The 27932-nt window shown below is 33.0% G+C and overlaps 3 protein-coding genes across 5 annotated transcripts; 1 reads left to right on the forward strand and 2 right to left on the reverse strand.

The window, feature by feature from the left end:
• The first annotated feature begins 229 nt into the window (after window positions 1-229).
• LOC144840248 (ras-related C3 botulinum toxin substrate 1) lies at window positions 230-11398 on the forward strand. Its single transcript, XM_078696006.1, has 6 exons — window positions 230-448; window positions 6177-6248; window positions 6478-6595; window positions 6720-6782; window positions 7698-7832; window positions 8209-11398. The coding sequence occupies exons 1-6, from the start codon at window positions 411-413 to the stop codon at window positions 8365-8367; spliced, it is 585 nt and encodes a 194-aa protein (XP_078552132.1). The 5' UTR covers window positions 230-410; the 3' UTR covers window positions 8368-11398.
• A 971-nt stretch (window positions 11399-12369) lies between these two features.
• Window positions 12370-24067, reverse strand: LOC144841225 (ras-related protein Rac1-like). The gene is made up of 5 exons (XM_078697482.1): window positions 23864-24067; window positions 23278-23349; window positions 16317-16434; window positions 15923-16120; window positions 12370-14989 (listed from the first exon to the last, which is right to left on the reverse strand). The coding sequence occupies exons 1-5, from the start codon at window positions 23896-23898 to the stop codon at window positions 14834-14836; spliced, it is 579 nt and encodes a 192-aa protein (XP_078553608.1). The 5' UTR covers window positions 23899-24067; the 3' UTR covers window positions 12370-14833.
• Window positions 24068-24669: 602 nt separating this feature from the next.
• Window positions 24670-27269, reverse strand: LOC144841025 (RNA pseudouridylate synthase domain-containing protein 1-like). Of its 3 annotated transcripts, none has more exons than XM_078697168.1 (5): window positions 27164-27269; window positions 26290-26661; window positions 25985-26108; window positions 25582-25798; window positions 24670-25218 (listed from the first exon to the last, which is right to left on the reverse strand). In XM_078697168.1, the coding sequence occupies exons 2-5, from the start codon at window positions 26556-26558 to the stop codon at window positions 24995-24997; spliced, it is 834 nt and encodes a 277-aa protein (XP_078553294.1). In that variant the 5' UTR covers window positions 26559-26661; window positions 27164-27269; the 3' UTR covers window positions 24670-24994. The 3 variants fall into 3 exon arrangements, with proteins under 3 accessions (XP_078553294.1, XP_078553296.1, XP_078553295.1); XM_078697170.1 differs by having other exon boundaries at window positions 24670-25214; window positions 25578-25798; XM_078697169.1 differs by having other exon boundaries at window positions 26290-26656; window positions 27164-27241.
• Window positions 27270-27932: the final 663 nt, after the last annotated feature.

The raw sequence follows: 27932 nt of genomic DNA on the forward strand, positions 1-27932 counted from the left end.
TTTGTCAAAGTGAATATTGTCACATTCGTATTACATTGCATGCTAAAAAATAAGCCTGTTATTATCCAGGGGGTTTCCAAGGTTTATCAAATAAACGGATGAAATGAAATCTATTTTGGATTTCTGTGTTTTATAGATAAACAGACCGGAAAAGATATTTATAGAAATGAGACAGGCTGTCAAAGTGTTATAAAAAGAGGGCACTATCTACTGCCAGTTAAAATTAATTTGGGTAAATACACAGTTAACCTGTACACCTTATAGAAGATAAAAAAAATTGAGAACTTTTCTGTTGATCGTGTGAGTCAACCTCCGGCCAGAAAGTATTATTATAAGTTTGACAAGAAAACGCCCATTTGGATTATATTTATATACGATTATTAAGAAACTGTTTAACTTACGAACTCTCTATGATGCAAGCAATTAAATGCGTTGTTGTAGGTGATGGGTAAGTGTTTTCGTCCGTATCAATTCGCCGACGATACATCGCGCGCGGTAAATATTTGGCTGTGGTTGGTACTGCATGCTGCTGGCAGGAGGCTGGCTGGGCTGGGCTTGGCCTGTCAACAGTGCTTGTTGTAGGCCTAGTTTTTCCGTACCCTGCCAGTTAAGAATTATGTATTCCATTATATTGTACTTTCATAATTACTTTTTATCTGTGTGATTCTTGTATTGAGTCGTGCATGTATGGTGTGAAATATTTGTTTTGTTGAGTGTATGAATATGAATGAAGCAAAAATAGCAACGAATGCGTGTCATTTTTAAATTTAATTCATTCATTTTCCTTTGACTTCCATTCCATTATTTTAAGAAGAAATGTTGGTGTAATTAATTTACAGTATTGCACATACTTGACATAGGCGTAGGCCTAATCAATTGTCTTGTGTGATAAATGAATAGATAAACAAAAATGAAACATTTTCCTGCAAAAAACCAAGACTGGAACCGTATATAGTATGGAAAGCCAACGAGACAACTAAGCAAGTGGACGCTATCGTTTTGGATTTCGCTAAGGCGTTTGACACAGTACCACACAAAAGACTCCTGCATAAACTTAATCACTTCGGCATCAATGGATGCCTCCACTCATGGATCCAATCATTCCTTGTTGGTAGGCAACAAGTCGTCAACATTCAAGGTGAATCATCCAAGCCAGTCACAGTTTTATCAGGAGTGCCCCAGGGCACCGTCCTCGGACCGCTGTTGTTCCTGATATATATCAATGACCTTCCAGATGGTATCAAGTCTGAAGTTTGCTTGTTCGCCGACGACTGTGTCATCTACAACCCTATTACATCCCTGTCCGACTGCGAAACAATCCAGAATGACTTGAAGCATCTCGAGACGTGGGAAAAGAAGTGGCTTATGTCTTTTAAGCCTGATAAATGTAGTATACTACGTTTTAGCACACGGAAAAATGTCTTGGAATACTCCTACCGGTTATCTGGGCACACTCTACAGGCTCTTCATCAACATAAACATCTAGGAGTTACCTTATCTACTGACATGAAGTGGAACCCTCATGTAGACAGGGCAGTTAACAAAGCCAATGGCATGCTGGGCTTTGTCCGTCGAAATCTGGGCAATGCCCCACGGAATGTCAAGATCCAAGCATACAAAAGCCTTGTCCGTCCCCATGTTGAATATTGTAGCTCAGTGTGGGACCCTCACACAAATTGCAACATCAATAAAGTCGAAGCTGTCCAAAGACGTGCAGCCAGATTTATCACAAACAATTACAGTAGAGAATCTTCTGTTTCTGCTATGCTAAACGAAATCAACCTCCAACCACTTCAGCGCAGACGACAAGTAAATAGACTTATGATGCTGCACAAAATTGTCCACCAAAAGATTGACCTGAAGCTTGAAGATCATATAGAATACAGTAAACGACCAAACTCAGCAAGATGTACAAGGAACCACAATCCACTTACAATTAAAGTTCCTGTGGCTAAGACCAACCGATTCCAGAGCTCTTTCTTCCCTAACACAGTTAGAGACTGGAATGCTCTCCCGTTCTCTACAACTTCGACCACTATCACTAAAACCTTCTCCAAACTAATTCATGACTAGCTTTCCCCTCCTCAACCTCTACTCACATATTGAGTGATACTCCAGTTGGAGTTTATCAATTATCCAATCAAGATCAAGATCAAGATCAAGTGTTGGTATAGTAAAAAGTTTACCATGGATTTATACCAAGTAATATAAGGAGTTATGTTGTTATAACTTCTTGGTTTTACACTATAAAAACAACCATATTTTATTGAGATTAAGGCTATGTTCAGACCCATGGCGTTAGACCGTTTTAGCGTACAACGTTACTAGCAAGGTCACATTACAAACCGCAGAGAAAAAAATGAGGTGTTCAGACCCATAGCGTACGATTATCGTTACAACGGAAGTGCGTCATTCAGGTTGGTTCTAGTTGCATATTCATGTGCTCTTACCCACGTGTTTTCATCATTATTTCCACTGTATATAGGCCTAGATCTCAGCCCTACAATTATGACAACATTTGCCGTAAATAAAACATACCTCAGCATTTATTTAAGAAAAATATAGTAAAGCCAAATTTCTGTTTCTATTGTTTTATTTTGTAGTAAAAAAAACATTTTCCCCAGGCTCTTGTGTTACGAAAATAAAGCAGGCCTCCTCCTAATGATGAAGATGGAGATTGTGTTAACCAGTCAGTTAAAAAACCCTTAACTTGCTAATAAAAATGACACAGCTCCCCTTGTTTGTTTACTGAATTTTTTAGGAGTTAGGGGGTTTTCAGCATTAAACTTGTCCAGTCTAGTCTGCCTTGTATATATGAATGAGTGACTTGATGTCCCACCACGCTAGTTTTTAGCTTGAATGAAATGCGTGAATGGCTCTTAGCTAGGCCTAAAAGGGGACGGGATCGTAGCGGGATCGTAGTCACTATGTTTAAATACAAGGTGCATTTATTTATGTAATTTGTTAGAAAATATAATGGTAATCAATTGATACATGTAGTTTGTAGCCTAGTTTCTTTTAACAGTTGTATTTGTAGCCTAGTTAGGCCTTAAATTATTCTGGCCTTTTTGTTGTTGAAATCCATCTCTCACACATTGACGATACAAGATGTCAGCCTAGGTCAAACCTTGTTTCGCGTCATAACAGGAAACGTTCTGATTGGATACAACGTTGACTTACAGTAGCGTCGTACGCTAAAACGGTACTATCAACCGTTTTCCACTACAACGCTACAACCGTTGTACGACGCGTTGTACGCTAATCCCCAACTGTTCAGACACACATTCTTTTAGCGTCGTACGCTAAAACGGTCTAACGCCATGGGTCTGAACAGGGCCTCATAGACATTATAATAAATTAAAACCTTTGTTCAATAGACACCAAAATCAATTTATTAACCCTTTTTACAGCAATCTGACACTGATACTTTACATCTGGTATCAGTTAATACCAAACTGTGAAATGATCTTAAAATCATACTAATAATGTCAAGGTCATTCTGAAAGTCATTGATGATGTCTACCACTACAGTCAATCCATATTAAATGTTACAAATATTTTTTCAGTCAGTAGTTCATTATCAATCATATTTGTCCTATAATAAAATAATTCCATCATGAATAATAAGCATGCTGTGATAAATTGAATAGTCCTATTATAGTGATTCAATACTAATAATAGTCTTATTCTTTTTTTATATATACAGTAATGCATGTGGTTAAAACTTGTAACATTTGAAGTCATTATCTCCAGGATGTACACAATTTTAATACACACTTTAACAGTACAGTCACACATTCTCAACTTAACTTGCATGGTACCGTAATTCAAGGAAAATAATTTCTAATTTAAGGTCACAACTTAAGACTGCAATCAAAGCATCATAGCAGCAGATTGATTAAGCTAAATAAACATTCTGTCATCTAGTCTATGATCCAATCAATTAAAATAACAATCAACAAATTTATATTCATGACAAAAATTAAGAAACCGGTAAAGATGCATCCATATTATTAATAAATTATAAATATTATAATACTAATGTGAAAATTTGATTATCTAATTATGAAAGTTTTATTTTTTATACAAAATCAGAAAAATCTAATTCTTAATTATCATATTGTATAATAACAAAGTACTTTATAATCCTATTATAATAATTAGAATATTCTCAACCCCTAATTTAGGCTAAATTCAGACGCAATTACATAAATGTTAAAATCAATTGTTAATGCAACCCCAGATAGTCACACACCTAATTTTCACCAAATCTTCTACCCAGGCTCTATACTCAGTTAAATACAGTATGGTAGAAAAAGATGTAATTTTTATTTACTGCATTTTATTTGAATTGAAAAGAATATTTGCACAGTGTGTAACATAACACATTTTTTTTCTAGAATGCTTTATTAATTATACAGTTAATAATTATACATTATACAACTGCAGCTGCAAATGTATCTAGATGGAGTGTAGAATTGTTAATGTTATACAGTTAATAATGGTACACAAACTGCAAATGTATCTAGATAGTGTTAGTAGAATTGTTAATGTTATATACAGTTAATAATGGTACATTACAACTGCAAATGTATATAATAAATAGATACAGTGTTAGTAGAATCATGGTAGAATTGTTAATGTAACTACAGTATATAATCAGTTTATAAGGTGAATGAAGGCCATTGGAGACAGTATCTTCATTGTTCGGTGAAAAAATAAATTAACTATGTGGAGCCATTAGAGCAAGACACTGATAACCTAATTTCAATTAATTGAAAAGAATTCAATGCTAATTTGTATTGATTTTTCAACATTAGGTGTGAATGTGAGGGGAAAATAATGGAGGCATTGTAAAGGGGCACTTTCAAAATGAAGAAATACAGTATTCTTGTAAACAGTAGATTCCTATATTAAAAGACATGTTCCCATGACATAAACAAGGTGCAATAAGTCCATGGCCAACCTCTACTCAGAGGACACCCTTATTAAGGGGACACTTGACAAAAAATGCACACACTATACAGTTCAGTACAGTACTTTAAAAGAATCAAATTACATACTAAATAAAATACAGGTTTTTAAATATCCAATTATTCGGTCAGTGTGTATTTCGTTCACTTATGGAAGAATTTTAGTTGGTGGTTAATATTTCACTAAAATAATTAAATAAAATTGTTTTTCCTAGGCTTACTGTATAACAGGGCTTACACTTACTGTATCACTATATTTTGTATTCCTCCATGAACTCTGTCCTACATTTAAATAAAGGTGATTGACCTACAGATTTAACTAATCACTATACAATACAGTGCTTTATAATAGAGTTTTAAACAAGTTGTTAAACAATCACTATCCAATAACAAGAAAACCTACAAATATTTTGTCTATTGTGCTATGATGTATACATTTCCTGAAAAAACAAATGTTATAAACAATATAAACAAATATTCATTGTTTGCAAAGTGATAAATTGAAATGATCTTTCACTTCGATGCAGTCAATTTTTTTTAATACAATACAAAAGAAAGTTGCCAATGATGAAAAATACAAAATGGTATATGTACTACACCAGTAGGAGTCACCTTTATGTCAATGCCTAGAGCTGCCTAATTGCATGTACACAAAATACAGTACAGAGTACATGGGTTTACTTGGAAAATCATGTACAGTCTACTGTATTAATGTAAATTGTAAAAATGTGGGGTCACCTGATGTCAATTGCCTAGAGCTGCCTAATTTAATGTCACAAAATACAGTACATCCACGGGTTTACTTGGAAAAGCATGTACCTACTGTGTAAATTGGAATGCGGGGTCAACTTGTCAATGGCAATTGCCTACTGTAGAGCTGCCTAATTTAATGTCACAAAATACAGTACATCCACGGGTTTACTTAAAAAAGCATGTACTGTATTGTACCTACAGTACTGTACAGTAAACTATATTAATGTAAATTGGAATGCGGAGTCAACTTGACATCAATTGCCCAGTAACCATGGAGTAAAGTTTTATTCCATGGCCAGAACTCCCTAATTGTATGCATACTGTACATGTACAGAGCTTACTTGGTGGAAAAGCATACAGTGTACCATTAATATAGGTTAGTGGGTATTGTAGCGGCAGGTCCTATTCTATGCTATTAACTTAATTTCACTCAATTTTGTTTTATTTCAGAGCGGTTGGTAAAACCTGTCTCCTAATCTCCTACACAACAAACGCATTCCCAGGAGAATATATACCAACAGTGTAAGTATTTTTTGTAAGGATTAGTACTAGTATTAAGTACTACAATACTAACAGTTAATTTTTTTAGGGCTCACCCACCTGTACTGTACCTGGCCAAATACATGTATAACATCCCTCTCTTTAGACAAACATCATAGTACTAGATCCCAAGCCACAAACAAGGTTTTTCTATAGTAGTACAACTACGATGATGTTCTATCTTACTTATTTTTTTTACTTTTCTGTTTAGTTTTGATAACTATTCTGCAAATGTAATGGTAGATGGTAAACCGGTGAATTTAGGATTATGGGATACAGCTGGTCAGGAGGATTACGACAGATTACGTCCGTTATCGTATCCACAAACCGTAAGTACAATACATGCACGAAGAAATTTAAAGATCGAAGCAAGATATAATACAAAATATATTATATTATTATTATTAATAAATTTTGATGATGATAATAAAAGGTTTTGTTTCTCTTTTGCAGGATGTATTTCTTATCTGTTTTTCACTTATTAGTCCAGCTTCTTTTGAGAACGTCCGAGCCAAGGTAAGTCAACTGAATGTTTACAATTATATATAGATATTAATTTATAAATTGATCTAAAAAATCTGAAGGTGAAATAATAATGCTTTAATTTTGACTAAAAGCATTGCTTATATAGCTATTTTGACATCAGCAAAATGATTTTATTAGATAAAGCAAAACACTAAATCAATAGTTGCAATATTAATAAAGAGCTAGAAAGCGAAAAAGCTGCCACAATACATGTCAATTCCTTCATCAGAGCTACTGAGAAGAAATACTGAACAAAATAGTATTTCATAGCTTATAGAGTGTAACTAATTTTATGTTTCTGGTGATTCATATACAGTAAATAAAGATTTAAAATTGTGTGTAAGTGACTCATTTATGTCATGACACTCTTGTAGTCGTCGGTATTTTAACACCTTGGTATGAATATTACATAAGAGCAAGGTAAATGGAGCGCCAACCGTTGCAGAAATTAATCAATCATACTCATATCGAACATTTGCTGACGAACACTATTATTAATTTATTAAATCATCTCATACCTGAATATATTAAATAGATTAAGAGCAGAAAAATAATATTTAAATACATACTGTAGCTACAGTACCTTGGTAAAGTAGATGAAATATATATAATTATAATATACTTGAACATGTTGTTTGTGGGTTTAGGCCTTCTTAATTTCTAGGCCGCTGTTAGTAATACATTGTTTTGAGTTTACATGGGGGGGGGGGGGGGGGGTGTGCGGCGGGCCTTTAGCTAATAAGCAACCCGTAGTCAATAAGGAAGAGAAGTGTAAAAACACAATATGGAACACAAATTTAAAAATGTTTAAAATGAAGAAGATTCTCTCTCTAATTTATTAGATTTTGTTTATGTTTATACTATTTTAATTCCATGTTATTTAACTGTTTATTATTTATATTTTAGTGGTATCCTGAGGTACGACATCATTGTCCACAAACACCTATTATTCTGGTCGGAACTAAGCTAGATCTTCGAGATGACAAAGAAACATTGGAGAGGCTACGAGAGAGGAATTTACAACCAATTACTTTTCCACAGGTACATGACTCTATTTAAAATACATACATACAATTTTAGTTTAAAAACACAAAACAATCCCTGGTACTGATGATAGCCTTCAGTACATTTTACAGTGCCGTGGAGGTAGTTGTACAGTAGGAGTAGGGTCAGCCTAGCCTACAGTAAATGTCTTTGTCTAAATCACTTAAGCTCTGTCTACACTATTAAAAAAGTGTGATGTGCCCAAATATGGTAGTGATATGCCCAAACATGTCCATATATGGGCACATCACATTTTTTTTGTCACATAAAGTTTGAGAATGTAGACTTTACCCAATGTTTAACCTGTTTATTAATAACTACATGTCATATTAGTACAGTACATAATTTATTTATATTATTTATTTTTTCATAGGGATTGCAAATGGCCAAAGAAATTACTGCTATGAAGTACCTTGAGTGCTCTGCCTTGACGCAAAAAGGTCTCAAGACTGTGTTTGACGAAGCAATTCGCGCCGTCCTTTGTCCTCCCAAGATGCCGAAGAAAAAGAAGCCAAAGTGTAATCTACTCTGAAAAACGTTTTATGAAATCTCAACTGGATAAACCTAAACATGTTTTACAATGTTTCCAAGTTGTTATACGCAGTTTGTGCGTGTACATAAAACATTAGAATTATACAGTCACCGAAAATGAAAAGGGCGTAACAAGTGGCAATGCCAAATCCTGACCTTAATGTATATACCCGCCACGATAATGATTTTAACCACAGACCGTTTTAGATAAGTGTTTTGTATTCAATATGAATTTATATTTACAATTATATAATCTTAATACTTGTGATTTTATTGATATGCTGCCGTTTTATTATTAAATTGTTGTAGAGGGTTCATTCATGCGTATGGCATGGCAAAGAGGTTATAATAAAAGACTAATCTTTTATAAAATTTGGCGCTAAAATTCTTAAAATGCTGACTTTGTTCTCAGGAAGGTGTTTTTTTATAAATCAAAATTATTACACTGGCGATAAAAAAAATTGATAAAATTGCTCTGTTCGTGAAATACCGTCATAGCAGTGGGTATAACGTGCTGGTTGTAACCCTTCGTACAGTCAGATTGGCGGCAGAGACCGACAAAACATAACTGGGTTGAAAACGTTTATTTAGGTCACAAACAAATATGTAAGTGAAAATGGAGTTAGCCTACAACATAGTATTGTTGATGTTATTATGTATGATGTATAGTAAGATAGGCGGTTTGTGTTGCTAGTTTTGCAGAATTAGCGAGGTCAAACAATGAACCAACTGCCAGTTCAAAAGGATCAAAGTCAGTTCTAAAATTTGTAGTTATTACTTTGGCCAGGAGTTGAGGCTGTTGAATTATAAATTGTTAAAAAGGTGTGCCGTTGTATGTAGCACATTAATCCATAGAACATGTTTCGGGCAGATACTAAAGTCTAAAGTTGACCTGTGCAAGCTAGATTGTTTTACTTCGAAAAATGTTCTCATCTGGTTTTTAATATTAACTATCTGTATATAATTCTTTACGTTAAACCATTCATTCGGAATGTCGCACACGTACGTATTCATGAATGGCGTAAAGAATTATATACAGATAGGTTGTTGTAGTTTTAAAATGTGTACTATCCCAAAGAGTTTAAACTTAATTAAAGTAAAAGTAAATTCAGTCATCAAATAAAAAAGACAAATTTTCTAATATAATTGGTTTTAAAAAGGTATTGAGTATAAAATGTTGCTGGGGGTAGGTGTGCTGTGGAAAAAGACTTGTAAATATGTGCATTGTAGCTTTATATTATTGTGATATGTGATTAAATATAAACCCATGGGCTTATATAAGGTAGAATTGTCTAGTCCAGTATCTAAGTTCAGATTTAAACCGTAATTATTCTAAATTTAAACTGGGGACAAGGCTTAATTTTGATCATTTACATAATAATATTTAAATGAAATGCATTAGTTGTGTATCCTGTTACTGATTTTTATCAGTAATATGACATTTTTAACAAAGTAAAATGTTATCATAAGAAGGCAGTGTATAAATAATAGTAATTTGTAACTTGTGTAGAAGTAATATTAGCACTAGCAGGTAGTATAATTTCATTAGATTAAAAATACATTTTTTATTCATATTTTGCGATTCTTATCCCAAAAAATGTGTTCTTAAATAAAAATTAAGAATTATCCCATATGTTTTCAAATATTATATTATTATGTATTTATTTTTATATTATTAGGTTAATTTAAAAAATGTATTAAATTTGTCATTATAATACTGACATGGATTGGGTTTAAGTTTAACATATAAACCCTACACATGGGTTTTCAGGGATACTGTCCACCCGAAAATTGCTGAGTGGGCTTAAATCTTATTCAGTATATATTGTTTAGTTTGATTTATATGTATAAAAATATTAAATGCAAAAATTGCTGAATTAAACTCAAGGGGCTAATTTACTAGTAAGAACGGTTTAAAATCTGTTAAAACGCCACTAAATTTGATTCTAAATTTAAGGTCATGTACTCTTTAAGCTCCTCAAGCAGAGGTGTTTATATTTTTAAACAACTGTATGTGAATAAATGTATATTGCATAATAATGAATGATTACAATTACCTACTTAACATTTTACCGTACGTGTGCATGTTAACTAGAATAGCACCTGATTCTGTGTTTGGCAGAAAGCGTACAATTTTTATTGTTATGTACATTGTAAGAGTGTAAAATAGATTTTAATATTATTTTATCATTTAGCATTCTCAGCATTACTGAAAATTCAGATATACCCCGAACAGCCAAATAGTTAATTAGTACACTATTATTTAATGCCTTGTTTACATGTCTTGATCCTGTCCTGTTAACCTACATATGGTACGCTCAAGTATGACACGCTCAATTGTGTCTGAATCTTGAAACAAAGTTTTTTTTTCTTGATTTGTATTGACTAAAAAGTATTTTACCTTGAATTTTAACTTTTTTTTTCTTGTAATATTTTAAAATCATGAATGAATTTATTTGTTACATTTAATGATGATTTCAAACTAAATAACCAATTCAATTAACTTTTAAAATGTAGTGTAAAATAATTTTAAAAAGAAAAAAAAATGTAGTGAACCATTATGTATTCAATTAGAATTTATATTCAGTATACTGTATGATTTTAAGATTTTTTAAACAAACTTTTTGACCACAAATATTTTGTGCTAACCTTTGACCTAACCTATAACCTTTGACCATGTGATTTTAATGATGTAATGTGCTCCATATAAACCTTGAATAGTGTTATGTGAACATATTTATTATTGGTATTATTAGTGTATTATTATTATTATTGTATATAGGCATATTGAAATTCACTGGGTTTTTATATTGACCAAAGTTGTTACTGCCCTCTGGAAGCAGAAACATAATCATTAAGAAATCAATTAACTGTTATTACATACACTGTGTTAACAATGCTGTAACCTAGTGTACAAAGAAACCTTGTCAAATTTAATTTTTAAAATAGCATATACCTCCGTAATTGTTTTTTTAGTACATTGTTCCTAATACTAGTACTGAATAAATGTTGATATTCTAACTAAAATGTAATTACTGTATAGAATATTTTGTTATGGTTACTTTGGTCTAAAATTACTGTTTATTACCAGTGTGCGTACCGCACAGGGCATAGACCCTGGTTTATTAATCCTCCAATGCTGAGTAGGTGCATTGGACTGCTCATGCTCTGGGGCCCCTTAAGCTCTGGAGCTCCTGGGTTTAGCCAGTGAGTGCTCATATATTATGCCACTGTTTATTACACAATATACAGCATAATTATTGCCTACTATACCGACAGTATCAATTTTCACTTTTTAAATTGAGATCCAGTCACTGTGTTAAGCTCTGTCTACACTATCAAACTAGTTTGACAAAAAAAGTGTGATGTACCCAAATATGGTTGTAGTGATATGACATCATCATGTCCATATATGTCATATAAAGTTTGATTGTGTAGACAGAGCTTTACCCACATCGTTTCTGTGTCTGTGGATGGATAATAGTTAGCATAGAAATGAAATACTGCATCCATTTGGTATCCTACTGTATCCATTTGGTATCCTACTGTATACATTTGGTATCCTACTGTATCCATTTGGTATCCTACTGTATCCATTTGGTATTCTACTGTATCCATTTGGTATCCTAACTGTATCCATTTGGTATCCATCTGTATCCATTTGGTATCCTACTGTATCCATTTGGTATTCTACTGTATCTATTTGGTATCCTACTGTATCCTTTTGGTATCCTACTGTATCCATTTGGTATCCTACTGTATCCATTTGGTATCCTACTGTATCATTGATCGATTTAATGGATAAGGCATACAGCCCAGTAAACCAAACTTTCTAAATTAAAAGGCAGAAGGCGTGTTTCGACTGGGCCATCGCTGTTTTTATGCAAGCAGTGGCTTAGATCACTGCAGTGTGTTCGCATGTGACCAGTCAACTACGCCTAGAGGTATACATTCATAAATAGCAAATGGTACTCATAAAAAAAAACACACAAATTCAAAACAATTACACTTCATTTTTTCCATATATTTCATTATAATAATATTATTTGGAAGCCATTAAATTCCTGTTAATTTTTAGTAACAAAAGAAATCGATAAATTTATGAAATTTCTATAATCTACACACAATGCAAGGCACAGGTAAAAAACAAAATTCTAAATTACATAAAGTTGATTTTTACAAACACAGTATTTTGTATTTCGGGCCACGTTAAAATAATTTTACTGGAGTAGGTGCTTTGCTGCAGTAAATATTGTATTTGAACATGGCAAATATTGAAGAAACATAGTATCTTCTAAATTCAACCATCTGTAAATTGACGTCTCACAGAAAGTGTGTATAGGAGGCGCCTATGTCTAGATGCCAAACCACATGCATGTTAATTACTGCAGCAACTAAAGTAAAACGATTTTTAACACCCGAAAATTTGTCCCAAGAATATAAACTAAATTTTAATCTTAAAAAATACATCGCTTTTTACTCCATTATTTAGTAAAAATTAAAAGTAAACAACTTATTAATATTTACTTGTATAAAACACTGAAACATATATCAAACTTCATGGAAGAAATTAATATAGCATCTTTATTATAGTTTACTATATGAGATGTCAAAAGTTTTCTTTAGTATCTTACAGTAGGCATTTTCTGTCGAATATTCCTAGTGTGACCTTTGACATCACATATGTAACTAAAACAATCCTAATTAGATAGAAAATAATTGATAATTATTATCATTTTATTATTGTTTATTTAAAACATAACGATGTCGTAAATATTCAGAACATGCTTCCTATATTTTTGGATTACCCACTAAACACACATGACATGCTGTATATTGCAGTCTGTAAAGATACAACTTGTGTAAGTTTAAAAACAATGCATTGTGGGAAGACCCTATTTTGTATGTAGAAAGCCCTATAGCTGAAAGGGATGTGACAGAATGGCATTTATAGGTTTACAATAGTCTGCAGTAGACCAACTGTATTAACGATAGTATAGTAGTAGTATTAGGCCACAGGAATTTCAAAATCAATATATTTTAGTTCTACAGAATGTTAAAACAGTAGTACATTGAGAAGGATCTTGGTAACATTGTCAATTTCACAGAGTTAATTAGCACTGTTTATTGCGAATCTGTGAAAAAATATTAATTCACTTTCAAATAAACATGACAATTATAATTAGGTTATATATTATATAATTCCTCCCCAATGACAATGGACATGAGGTTGTAATGTCATACGTGTAAAAAGGTTGCAATGTCATGTAAAAGGGTTGCAATGTCATGTAAAAGGGTTGCAATGTCATGTAAAAGGGTTGCAATGTCATGTAAAAGGGTTGCAATGTCGTGTAAAAGGGTTGCAATGTCATACGTGTAAAGACTATGCACACAAAGAATAATTTTTAGAAAATTAATAAACCCATGCCACCACTATCAGCCAATCTATTTTACAAGCTTACATTGTCCCTATCTATGTACGATATTTTCCACGCCACTAATTAAGCGTTATAAACAAATTTTATGTACAATTTTTCCACAATTGATAAAGAGTTACATTCATGTTCACACACGCGAGCAGAAAAATTCTACTAGAATGGTTTTTCTTCGTAAACCGTTCTCTCAATGCAAAATAATGCATTGAATTCATTCGACATAAATTCCGTCCAAAACAATTGGTGACGAAGATTTGTTTTTTATCACCTAAACTATAAAACAATATTAAAATATACAAAAGACATTTGTTCTTTCAGTATACGAAGATTTGGTTTAGAAATAATTTATCCAATAGAAACACTAGAAATAACGTTGACTATAAAACAGTAAACGATGGAAAGTAGAGACAATATTTTATGGATTGTAAACATAAATGGTTCAAAGAAGAAACAGCGAAAATAACTAAAAAGGCCAAATTTTCACTGAGTTTGTTTTAAATTTCTAATTTAATTTTACTATATGATAAACTGTATAAAAGATATTCGTGATTGGAAGTTTTGATTTGCAAAAAAAACTTTTCAATCCTAATGTATTCTATAAGATATGAATATGGAATTTGTCCCTTTAAACTTGTTACTAGCATCTATGAAGATGACATCAGAAAATGAATCCCTAATTCCTACCACACTGCTAATATCTTCAAACACAAAGTAGTGGCCATAAATTCATTTCGAACAATAATCAACTGTTACCGAGTGAACTTTATCATTCGTGAGACCCAATGTGGTACATTTGTAAGAAATCTAATACCATTGAATCTTTGAAACAATAAACACTATTATTTATACATCTCAAAAACTTTAGGCAAAACTTCACAAATGAAGTATTATAGAATTCAATTTTAATAACGGGTGTGTTTTCTTTAGTATTCTCTATTCCAATGTAGTGTGAAAATTGTTGTTATGTTTGTCATTCAACTCCTGGCAACATAGAGTACACTGATGAAAAATGTCCTGAATAATTTGAGGTGTTTAAAGGAGTCGGCATCCGGTTTTCTTCTTCTTCTGCTTTGGTTTGGTCAGGACTGCTCGGATTGCTTCATCAAAAACATTCTTCAAACCTTTTTGCGAAAGGGCGGAACACTCTAGATATTTTACTGCTCGTATTTCTTTCTGCATTTGAAGTCCCTGTGTAAAAATTGAAATATGGTCATTATTTAGTGTACCTTGCATGTGATCATGTGTACACTGTGTTGTATCATGTGTACACTGTGTTGTATCATGTGTACATTGTGTTGTATCATGTGTACATTGCGTTGTATCATGTGTACATTGCGTTGTATCATGTGTACACTGTGTTGTATCATGTGTACACTGTGTTGTATCATGTGTACATTGTGTTGTATCATGTGTACACTGTGTTGTATCATGTGTACACTGTGTTGTATCATGTGTACATTGTGTTGTATCATGTGTACATTGTGTTGTATCATGTGTACATTGTGTTGTATCATGTGTACATTGTGTGTGATCATGTGTACCTTGTGTGTGATCATGTGTACCTTGTATGTCATCATGTGTACCTTGTATGTCATCATGTGTACCGTGTATGTCATCATGTGTATCTTGTATGTCATCATGTGTACCTTGTATGTCATCATGTGTACCTTGTATGTCATCATGTGTACCTTGTATGTCATCATGTGTACCGTGTATGTCATCATGTGTACCTTGTATGTCATCATGTGTACCTTGTATGTCATCATGTGTACCTTGTATGTCATCATGTGTACCTTGTATGTCATCATGTGTACCTTGTATGTCATCATGGGTATCTTGTATGTCATCATGGGTACCTTGTATGTCATCATGTGTACCTTGTATGTCATCATGTGTACCTTGTATGTCATCATGTGTACCTTGTATGTCATCATGTGTACCGTGTATGTCATCATGTGTACTGTGTATGTCATCATGGGTACCTTGTATGTCATCATGGGTACCTTGTATGTCATCATGTGTACCGTGTATGTCATCATGTGTACCGTGTATGTCATCATGTGTACTGTGTATGTCATCATGTGTACCGTGTATGTCATCATGTGTACAATTATTCCTTACCTGTGGATATGTAATAGGGCTCAGACTCCTTTCCTTTAGCCTGTCAATGGTTGCTCGATCGTCTCGCAAATCAATCTTGGTTCCAACAAGGATGGTTGGTGTGTTTGGACAATGATGGGTAACTTCCGGATGCCATTTTGTTCGCACATTCTCATAAGACGATGGGCTCACAAGTGAAAAGCAAATAAGAAAAACATCCTACAAAAACATAATTTAAATAGAGTTTAGCATACCGATAGTTTAATTAATTTATCCATAACATAAAAAGGGGAATTTCTAGCTTACTGTATTTTAATAGATTCTATAGCATACTGTATTCAATTGATTTTATCACTGAGTAAATTTTGAAAAGCTCAATGGAACAGACTGTATACAACCCTATCGTAAAGCTTACAGTTTGTGGATATGATAGAGGACGCAACCTATCGTAATCTTCTTGACCAGCTGTATCCCATAATCCCAAGTTTACAGGACGCCCATCAACCATCACATTTGCGGAGTAGTTGTCAAATCTGAGTGTATAAAGAAGAATTTATACTATGGTTATCAATCATTGTTTGAATTAAATTTTAGATATCTATGTATAATATAAATGGTACACAATGACAATAGCTATTATTAGAGTGCCTTTCATTGTAGATATCTAATAATAATAATAATTTAGGTATTGGTATAGCGCCAGAATCAACTAAACCGAAGTATATTGAATGTTAAATGCGTTTTAAGTTCTTTTTTAAAAATAGCAATAGAAGTTGATTTAGTAAAATGACGAGGGAGAGAATTCCAAAGAGAAGCAGCAGAGAACATAAAAGACCTTTGTCCATACGATTTAGTGTTAATTCTAGGAAACAAGTACAGTAGAACCTTCGTTTTACGTACCCTGATTTTACGTTCCCTTGATTTTACGTACGCTTTAATGACCGATGACGTCATCATTTTCTTACATTGAGGGCGCAATTTAACAACAACAAAGCACAAAGCCATGGCTGTGTGAGGAACTCATGTGCATTCCCCTACAGCAGCGACTGTTTTTATTGATAGAAAATACAAGAACATTGATATTTTATTTATAACACTTTTTTTAAACTAAATCGCACAGCCTGTATATACTGTACTTTTCTAGGCCTCACATCTTGCTAGGCCTGCTAGCCTGGCCTAGATTAGTCTAGGCCTAGGGAGGGCCTAGCTAATTAAGCTGGTGACCACCGTACCTGCATGGTAGGCAAACACGGCAGCCTTTTTAGCTACGATCTATGTATTTGGGGGTCAATTTAAGGTCAACCTTGATTTTACGAATCCCTTGTTTTACGTACGCCTTTCGGTCCCGTACCGTACGTAAAATGGAGGTTCTACTGTAGTAGGTTTTCAATAGCCGAACAAAGACAAGCAAGAGGGGTGTAGGAGGGAAGAAGATCAAGGAGATGTATCTATGTATAAATTGTACAGTAATAGCTATTACCTAATAGTAATGTCCCTGTTTAAAATATTAAAAGATTTTAATTCCTGGACGTGAAAATATAGTAACAATTTTTTTATGTTTCAAGTTTCATTTTTCATAGATCAACCGGATAAAGCAATAAATGTATTTAATCAAACATTTTAAAATGCACTCAAGCAATATAAAACAATCAATGTAAATAAGTAAGAGTTTCACTTCCTGAAATTCTTAATTTTCATATTATATAAATCCAAAGGCAAACTAGACATGAAACTCGTCACTTTGACGAGTTAGTTATCCGCACAACAAACGCCACGTGCACGTCATACGTTAGAATTTTGCACCCAGAAAAAGATTATGGCATTATGACCTGATCTGAAGAATGATATGTTGTTAGTGCTGAATTCTGTCAATTTTGTGTCATATAGTATATACAGTATAAACAGTATAATCTGTATACATATTACATACAGTGTAGAATAGGTGAAATTACGGGACCCGCCATTTATTCCATTTTTTAACATGGCGACGGTATCAAAATGAAACACTAAAATACCAATTTCGGAAGGATATTATCTCAGCAACAACATATTAGCGTGTAGAAGAAATTTGGATACGTAAAATATAGATGTGCGCTCTTTTAAATGTGATGAACTATGACGCAAAATATGAAAATACAACTTTTTTTATTCAACTGGCCATATGATGATGTCACTACATCTGATTGACAAAATGTTCACATGAATTCGTATCTACAATCCAATAGCTTCCAGAAAACGTTTTAATTGTGATTATCACATTTTATTCTTACGAGCTATAACAGAATAAAATTTACTGTAAAGATAAAATTAATGACCCACGTAATTTAAATTTTTAGGCATGATGACGTTATAAAAATTAAAATATTTTTAACTCATGCGAAAGATAGTTGATTGACCTAGATAATATTAAAATCTCGGAGAAAATGGAAGACGGATAAGCGTGATGTGCTCCATTGAATGTGATGAGCAATAACGAAAGAGACAAAAATCCTATTTTTTACATTTGTGTGGCCATACGATGACGTCACAACATCCGTAAGGAAAAAATTCTGCATGAATTCATATCTACAACATATCTGCTTACATATTAAGTTAAAAAACTCGGGGGTAACGGTTGATCCTGAGGAGCTATAATAGATTCAAAATAGGCATAATTTTGACAATATTTTGTAACTTTTGCAACTAAAACGCATGCAAATGGTCTAAATCAACGTGTACGTATGACGTCATTTTAATTTGAAATGATGTCAATCTTTTTAAAAATGACTAGGAAAGGCTGGAAAATCACAATTTAATAGAAAAAAACATGATTTTCATGCTGCGTGCGCACTGCACGCGTAAAATTGTTCGCGCGCGTGGGAAATTTTGACATGCGCAAAATGTCATGAATGGCGTAAAAAGTTGATTAGAAATTAATTTTGCGCATTTTAAAATTTTAAATGCGCGTGCGCGCGTAACTTCTTGTAAAACACGCCATTTTTAGTTAACTAAAAGTTTGCCCTTGATATGACTTAAATTTTCATAAAGGGTAAAAAAAAAATTACGCTTGGTTTTTAAGCTATGATCAATCATTAAAAATCATAAAATCGCGCGTAAGTCACGTTGCGCAACTCTGACGTCACTCAAAATAGGAGGTGCACAACTTCACATAAATGCCCACATGTTGTAAAAGTTATGAAATGTTATGTTTACACATTTTAGAGATACGTGAGCCACAAAAAAACGGGAAAGAAATAAGAATAATACAGAAAAAAAAAAATATTGATCCACTACAATAACAAGGAGTTATCCGCTACTAAGCGGATAACTAATTACTGAAAAAATGACAATGCTGTGGGTATCAGTGGCTGGATCTCAATGGAGATACAAAATAAAATAAGCAAAAAGCTAAATAAAAAGACATAAAAATTGGCATATTCGAGCAACACTAGCCCTTCATCAGTGCAAATGAGAGTACAAAATTGAGAATATATCAGTTGTTTTGGAATTTTACAGTTTACACACTTTTTCACAACAAAGCAAAGTTATAAAATGCTGCTACAAAATTGTGAAATTAACAAATTTTTTATTTGACATTTAAACAACAATACACCTACTTCAAGACTCTCAATAACCTAAAAACTTAATGTCAAAACAAAACTAAAACAATTCTGTCTATATGTGGTTTACAGAATTACAGTGTGGTATAATAAATAAACATTGTGTAGGCCTGGAGTGGTGTACAGTAGTAATCAATGGCGGGAATGACAGAGAGTAGAAAGCCCTTCATCCATCATATCCTATCCAGTCACTTCCTTCTCTAGTTTACAGTAGGATAGCTATAACCATTGTTGGGTTATTTACATAACATAAATATTAAATTTTACAACTTAGACATTTTGGGAGATTCACTCTTTGTTTTTGACATGTATGATGTACTGTACCAATTTAGTGCAATTGGTATTATACAACTTCTAAGCATAGACCTACAGTAAAATGAGCAACAGTGCTATACAATGCATTCTGCAAACCCATTCTTTCCGGAACTGTTAAAAGAGTTGAACTGTGTTCATTGACAATGACATGTATACTGTACAATGATGAATACTGTATTTCAATTAGTTTACATTTTATTCATATTTTAAATTATCAAAAACAAGTAATTATCCAAAACCTAAATCATAATAGCCAGACATTTTAAACTTAAAGTGAACTTCTTTCTAGAACTGAAGACTACAGAAGGCCTTAGTAAACTAAGTCCTCAACCCCAGGGAGACATTCGATGGTGTACGGTACAGTAGGTTGTCTATAAAAACAGTATTTGACGCAAAACTCAAAGGAACAACTTTACACACAATGACATCAGAGGAGCTGACTAAACAAATTTTCCTTGTTTACCAAAGTTAATTACAGCTTAGGGTTAGTGATTACTTACCATCAACAATAACCCTTTCTACGCCCTCAACACCCATACCACCCCGCCCCACCCAACCTTGTGGGCTAGAGAAATACAATTGAATTACTGTAGTCACATAAGAAAATGTTAACCTTTTTAGATTTAAAAAAAGAATGGAAAGGGGATCCGGTATGGACTACTGGTCATACAGTACAGTACATGGTTGTCAACAAAGTCTATTTTTGAAATTTCAGTAGTTAGATGATTAAAAACAATAAGGAAATGCTACGATTAGCGTTGTTTCTTAATTTCACCTTCCCTAATGTCTCATTTAATTTCCTGACATCAAATCTCTCAGCATTATCAATCCATTACCCTTTGTTTAAATGACGTAAACTTAGGATCAATTCAAGAGGTAAACATTCTAATCTACGTAGCAACGAGTAATCCGCAGACGCCCTATGTGGACTCAAAGTGAAAAGTTCGACATATTGTACTGTACAGATATTTGTTGAACAAGGACAAAGGATGATTAATAATATAAAATTCATTCCTATAAATGTTCTCTCTTGTACAGTATAAGATTTATTTTTGTCGTAATTTTTTAGCACAGCTCAGTGAATTATTGACACTTCAGGCCTGGGGCAAATTACTATAAGCGCTCTATAGATGGGTCTTACCGCGGTCTATAATTCGTATGATAGACCATTGCTATACCGCGGTCTAACCTTTAAAATTAAAGCCTACTCGAAGGAGTCTTAAAACGGTCTGAAACATCTCTTTTTGTTGCTTATAAGAATTATGGTGTAAGACAACAAATTGAACATGTTTTAGTGTTAAATCAAATAATAATGACGATATTATTCTTATAGGCCTACTGTAAAATAGATTTTCTCGTGTAGAAATGTACGTACTGTTATGATTGTGATTTTAGCAAGCGTGAGGAACATTACCTATTTGGTATTCTACTCCCTCAATTTGTTACTGTATGCAGTTTTATAAATCCAAAGGCAAATTACTGAAAAAATGACAATGTTGTGGGTATCAGTGGCTGGATCTCAATAGAGATACAAAAAAAAGCAAAAAGCTAAATCAAAACGATAAGTAAAACAGCCAGAAAAGTTAGCAGAGCTTCCGGGCAACACTAGCCCTTCATCAGTGCAACTGTACGCAGTTTTATAGCAACATGGTCTAACAGGGGTGGCTTTAGTAAGACCGTCTATCTGATAAAGCCGGCTTTAATCGGGGAGTTAAGACCATCAGTTAAAGAGTGTATTAGCAATCCGCCCCTAAACTTAAATACGATATACTGTAAATAAACCTAAATAAAAGTCACTCAGTTGGATACAAAAATTAAAGTTTTGATTGCATTACTAATAATGTAAAACTTAGAAGCTTTAATGATGCGAGACTGAAAAGGAAGGGAATTTAGCAAGCCATTAGTGACGAATTTAGAGTTTGTATTTGACACTAAAAATAAAAACTAATAAATTATCACATCTCAAAACAAGTACAAGTATGTATTTCTCTTCAGTTTTAGTTACAGTTATTACAATTTCACATTATTTATTGCCTAATGGAATGTAATAATGATGACATACAGTATAGAGATTTATTGCAATGGACACACTTTAATGGTGGCAGTTGTAGAGAGCTAGAAGTTTAGAAAAACAATCTAAAGATCATGCTGTATAAATACACGACAATATAAACATCTTTTTGACATACCTGTACAGTATTTTATAGTGAAATAACAAATTACAATGTTTACAGTATGTCTACAAAATTGAGATTCTCTCTGGGCTTATAAGGCTGCAAAATATTATTTTGGTAATATGAAGCGTGTATCAGTATTTGAATAGTATACTGTATATCAAAATTAATGTTTACGATTTACAGTTGACACTATGTTTATTGCTGATGTGTTGCTAACACAATTGTTGCGTTTTTACTGTACAGATCCTCTGTTTTAACCCACTTTATCCCCATTTTAAGCTCCTTCGGTTTAATATCATAACAAATGTGTTTTTTGTTTTATTTTTATGACAATACATAAAATATGTTTTTCAATTGTTCGACAATTATATTTCTCAACTTTCGACCTAATGACATACATCTCCTTAACATAAGGAAGTCATTTAAAAACAGATTGAAATTTTATGAAACTTTCCTGTAATTTTTTTTAAACACATAAAGACAGATTTTGTGACTTGACATTTTTACGGTAAATAATAAACAAATGCAATTAGGGTAAATAATAAACAAACGCAATTAGGGTAAATAATAAACAAAAAGCAATTTTGGTTGCACTGCATCGTACTGTGTCAGTCACTGTACAAAACATTCAAGAAAAGTATAAGAGGGTTAAGGTTGTTTTTATGCCACTAGTGGTCTTCACTTTTAGGGAATTTTAGTAGAATGTTAATCCGTCACAAACAACAGACTGTATACATACAATAGCATTATACTGTATTTGTCTTTCTTGGCCTCCTAAACACTGTAAACTGGTATACAGTATAGCACATGTCAAAAGAAATACAGTACCCTACCAGTGAATGTAAAAATCTTTAACCACAGGTCATGGTGATAGTCATTCAATTTTGGTATGAATACAGGGTTAAAATATATGAAGGAAAAACAATGATTTAAGAGTTAAGGATATGATATCTTAAGGGGTACAGGATTTAATATTAAAATGCAACTCATGAATGAGATAGGAAAAAAACATTTTTTTGTATGTCATAACTACAAAATTGAATGCTAATGATTATTGTTTTCAGATTGTCTAGAGAATTGTAAATGTATACAGTAACGGAACTTAAATTAGATATTTTATATTCATTATTAGTAAATAATTAAAAACAGACAATTAGCAATTAGAGAGTGTCAAAATGTTAGTCAACTGTGGCCACAAAGATACAGAAATATTCAGTAAATACAAAAGATAAAGAAAATGCAAAATATGAAAAATTGTATATAATTCATTATTTTTAATACTTACACTGTAGGTATATACTCTCCTGGAAAGGCATTTGTAGTATAACTTATAAGAAGACATGTTTTACCAACCGCTCTGATGAAAAAAACATTTTTAAAATCAATTTCACAATAACGTTAAATATTATAAATGTAAATTGTAATTTCATAAATATATAACATTAACATTTAAAAAGTAATAGACAATATTTTCTATTTAGTAGTACTATTATTTATTAATGCAGTAAAATGTTATTACTGTAGTAAACATGAATTAGTCTTGCAGTATATTAAATACTATATTAATAAATAATATTATGTGTGCCCTAATCTCATACTGTACAATCACTGCTTTTTGATACAATACAAATAAAGATAATTAATTTTACACAGGAAATGATTACTAAAAAGGAAAATATTGACAATCGAATTAATACAAAAAGGATCAGAACCGGATAAATAACCCTTTTAATGGTATGTCTACTTAGTAGAGTGTAGCCTGGCCTACGATGCCAAAATGGCCTTTCGACACAGAGATTCACGGCCTAGGCCTACACCCGGAAGTAATAATCACGCTTAGAATTTACATCGAAAACATCATCTTTACTTACCCGTCTCCGACTACAACACACTTGATAGCCTGCATTATTAATCACTTAAATCAACACTATGCTTTAATTTATCAATAATATTGCTTAATGACGATTTATTAGACGTTTACTAAGTTTACTAGGCCCTGTGCTGTGTGATAGGCGCGACAACATGGGTGTGGGGACTGTCGTTCATGCAGAACACACACGGAAGTACAGTTGAGCAATTCCGAAACAAACTGAGATAACCAATCGCTACGAAAAGTGCTTTTTATATATAAGGCGACCCCTATAGTTTTCTATTTTTAGAATCCGTCAGAGTCAAAATTAGCTATTATTTTCCCCTATTTAATGCTTCAAATTATTGACGCATAAAATATCCAACTATTAATTATACCACAGCTCATTTTGACATTGTATAATAGTATTTACATTAATTCAAAAATGTACTTAAAATGTCTTTTCTGTTTTCTCATTGCTTGCTACGTGGTGTGGATTTTGTAACATTATTAAAGATTTTGAGGTTGAATTAAGAACTTTTAGAATTTAAAAAGTACAATTTCCACCAACTAAATTAGGTACAGTACCTGCTTTGATATGTAAATAAGCTGGCTAAAAAGACACATGCACTTTTTTTTTTTACAGTATTATGATACTCAAAAATAGAGGGCAGTATATTGATTTCTACTTTCAAAATTAAAATACAGTGTAATAATCTTTATACAATTTTTTTTTCTATAAAAATTAATACAAAAATATAAATACAGGTGGTACATAATATTAAGGATAAAAGCTGAACTTTAAAATAAACAAAATCACAAAGACTATACAATTTATGTGTATTTATTGCCATATCAATACTATATTGCCATATCAATTCTACAGTATTGGTTCTAATGTTGTACTGGTATAAAACAAAAATATAAAGTCTACATAAAGCTGGATCAGTCATTACTGTATGTATTACATAATAGGTTCCGTTTACATGAGTATCCAATCACATAAAACTTGCCTTGTCTTAAGTCCTGTTCACATGAAAGTAGGTCATCAACAAAGTACAGTAGTAGTATCCACAATCACATAAAACAAATTGTTGTCTACACCAACATTTATCACACAAAATTGGTCTTTTGACATAAAAATGGTCCTTAATTAGAATAAAGGCTGTACTTGAGGTAACCACTTTTTATCGACCTCCTTAACAAATGGATCAGACGCGTCAATATCAATATTCTCATTGTCCAATGGGATTACAAGTTTGTGCGAATGTAACATCATCCGATATGGTTTAAAATCCATGCGATTACTGTATGTGTAATCACCGAGTATGGTGTGACCTATGCTGTTACAGTGAACACGCAGTTGATGTCTTCTACCTGAAACATACAAAACACCACAATGTTAATGCTGAGAACTGGTTCTAATGTTGTACTGGTATATAACACTGCAGACATTCTTATTAAACACTATATGCATTGAGCTTGTACAAAAGTCTATCATCAAGCTGAACGGGGGCCCAAAAGAATATATACATAAAAATACATTACAACCACTACTTTGGGACAATTCTATATAGGGGACACTTTTCATAAAGGAGGGGCAATATAGGTTTTAACACTATAACCCAGCATTTAAGGGTTAACCTCACGAAGGTCACCTTAATAAGAGTTCTACTGTAGTATAATAAAACACAAAATGAGGATGCTAGTTTACTATATTATTACAAAACTCTGACTTGCCAGTAAAAGGCACTAGCTTTATCTTAGTAACTGGATCACCACCGTACAATCCACGCTGAAGGACGAGTAATTCTGTCTTTGCTGTTTGAACTTTGCATCCTCCTTTTTTAACCTCATCTTCATCGGCAATTCTCATCATGTGCGTAAATCCTTCTTTTGTTTCTGGGCAAATTGCTTTCGTAATTGTCATGTGATCATCTTTAATATGACCTCTGACCTGTAAAATTAACAAAAAATATTGGAGAAAACATTTAATCTTTCTTTTGTTTCTGGGCATATTGCTTTCGTAATTGTCATCTGATCATCTTTAACATGACCTCTGACCTGTAAAATTAAAAAATATTGGAGAAAACATTTATTAACTTGCTAGATGCTGTTGTTGTCAAGGTAAACATAAACATACCAATGCTACATACTCCTTAGTGACCAAATGCTTTTTGAACTTTGACATGGCATTACCAGCAGCTTTACGATTTAGTGCAACAGCAACAGCGCCACTTGTTGAATAGTCCAGCCGATGAACAAACCTAAAGTAAAGACAAAATACACAATTCAGTAATTATAATTAAGTGCTTTTGAGAGGGTGAATCTTATATTGGTTTGTTAATGTTAGTGAAGAAAGAGTATACACTGTATACATATATGCACCAAATGGCAATAAGGTATAGCAAGATATACTGAAGTATATTATTTTCAAACTGTTTTTACCTAAACTGATGCTCAATCGACGTGTCAACTAGATCTGGATACATCTTGCCTAGTTGTTTGGCTACTGTAACTCTATCTTCATCATCATTGCTGTTAATTTTGATATCATAGTGTTTGTTAACAACAATGTAGTTGTCACTTTTGTATAGAATCTTTAGATTATCGATGGTGGCTGCCTGGTTCATGCCGATGATTGATCTCCAAAAATATATGTGCAATTGACGAAGAGTTTTTAAGGCTGTTGTGTAACATGAAGCTGGCGCTTTCATACCAGCTTTACACACAAGTGTTGCAATTGAGTTTAGCTGCACAGATGCTCTGCGCTGGTGGTGGGGCTAGTCTCATCTTTGCTTGTTGACCTTTTAACCTTTTCTTTAAAAAGTGGGAAAAAAGTACTGTATTATTAAACTAAAGACAGTGTAATATATTATAATCATCATCTTCCTATACTGTGCAGAACCTAGATACTAGACTACTGACTGTACATCATATCAGTTCAATTTAGTGCAAACTTTATTTTATTTAGGTCATCTAGTCTAGGCCTAGTACTAAACTAGGGATATTATAGTACAGTAATTACATACTCTAGATATACTATTTAGTCTTAGGCCTAATTCCTTATTTACTACAGCTAGGCTAGTGGTAGGTAGTAGGGCCTAGCCTAGCTGGCTAGAGAGATTATGTTATGGTGCGAAAGCACAGACTGCAGCAGGCATGAGTAGGCCTAAAATAGTGAGTAGCACACCGTGTAGACTTACCAAGAAGGGGGGACCCATATAAAAAGTACCTAAAACTAAACATCGATGTGATCTAAATAAGCCTAGCTCTAGCCTATATAATTTAACATAATTTTAAGTATAGAAAAATTATATACCAGGTCGATATATTTATTTATTCTATTAGGGCCTAGGTTAGGCCTTCGCGCGACAAAGTGTGGTGTGTCACGTTTTTCTTTCTTTTTCGACATGCTCTGCTGCTTCTGAAACTATGAAAGGTCATTCCGTGTCAACCAATCAAAACAATGATGCTAAGTGAGGCGTGACAAAAGTTTACACACAAACTTCACCAAAACCGTACGAACTAATAAATTCACACGTCGTACGGCGTAAAGCTGGGTAATTACGCTTCGCGTACTAGTCCCTGCGCCTTTGCGTGTGAACTAGGCAGTGGCGTTGTTTACCCCATGTCACTACTCCACACGTCCTTGGCGTTATCTACGACAGCTTTTACATACCCCATCTTTAACTATTCGTTAACTAATTTAAAATAAAAGTAGGAAGTCCTTTGACCTTGGTAATGTACGGATCTAGCATTTATTATGTATAATTCAAACGTTCGACGATAATTAGGTGATCATTTATTTATATTGTAATTTTTCGTTTGAATTTTTAATCATTTTTAATCGTTTTAACAGTATTTTACATTGGCCTATGGCGTTTTTGCAATCTGCGTTTTTTACAGTATTTTAACATTGGCCGCCTATTAACAGTACAACTTGTTTGCAATTTGATGTATTTTTCTTTGTAGTTTTAATTATGCCAAGCAAAACGAATTTCCATTTTAAGTGAATCAATACAATTTCTTGAATCTTGAGTCTCCATATTCGAACTAAATGACGAAAATGAATTAGAAATAAATAATAC

Source organism: Antedon bifida, chromosome 4, assembly GCF_963402885.1.
Source record: "Antedon bifida chromosome 4, ecAntBifi1.1, whole genome shotgun sequence".
In the NCBI taxonomy this organism is placed as follows: domain Eukaryota; kingdom Metazoa; phylum Echinodermata; class Crinoidea; order Comatulida; family Antedonidae; genus Antedon; species Antedon bifida.

What these genes read in the sequence shown, in the direction of transcription:
- LOC144840248 (XM_078696006.1), top strand. Translation starts at nt 411, where the DNA reads ATGATGCAAGCAATTAAATGCGTTGTTGTAGGTGATGG. An exon ending in CGTTATCGTATCCACAAACC is followed by an intron (nt 6,596 to 6,719) that starts GTAAGTACAATA and finishes TCTCTTTTGCAG; the next exon opens with GATGTATTTCTTATCTGTTT. An exon ending in TTGAGAACGTCCGAGCCAAG is followed by an intron (nt 6,783 to 7,697) that starts GTAAGTCAACTG and finishes TTTATATTTTAG; the next exon opens with TGGTATCCTGAGGTACGACA.
- LOC144841025 (XM_078697168.1), bottom strand. Translation starts at nt 26,558, where the DNA reads ATGAAAGCGCCAGCTTCATGTTACACAACAGCCTTAAAAACTCTTCGT. An exon ending in TCGATTGAGCATCAGTTTAG is followed by an intron (nt 26,109 to 26,289) that starts GTAAAAACAGTT and finishes TCTTTACTTTAG; the next exon opens with GTTTGTTCATCGGCTGGACT. An exon ending in CTAAGGAGTATGTAGCATTG is followed by an intron (nt 25,799 to 25,984) that starts GTATGTTTATGT and finishes TTAATTTTACAG; the next exon opens with GTCAGAGGTCATATTAAAGA.
- LOC144841225 (XM_078697482.1), bottom strand. Translation starts at nt 23,898, where the DNA reads ATGCAGGCTATCAAGTGTGTTGTAGTCGGAGACGG. An exon ending in GGAGAGTATATACCTACAGT is followed by an intron (nt 16,435 to 23,277) that starts GTAAGTATTAAA and finishes TTATACACTCAG; the next exon opens with ATTTGACAACTACTCCGCAA. An exon ending in GCCCTATTACATATCCACAG is followed by an intron (nt 14,990 to 15,922) that starts GTAAGGAATAAT and finishes ATTTTTACACAG; the next exon opens with GGACTTCAAATGCAGAAAGA.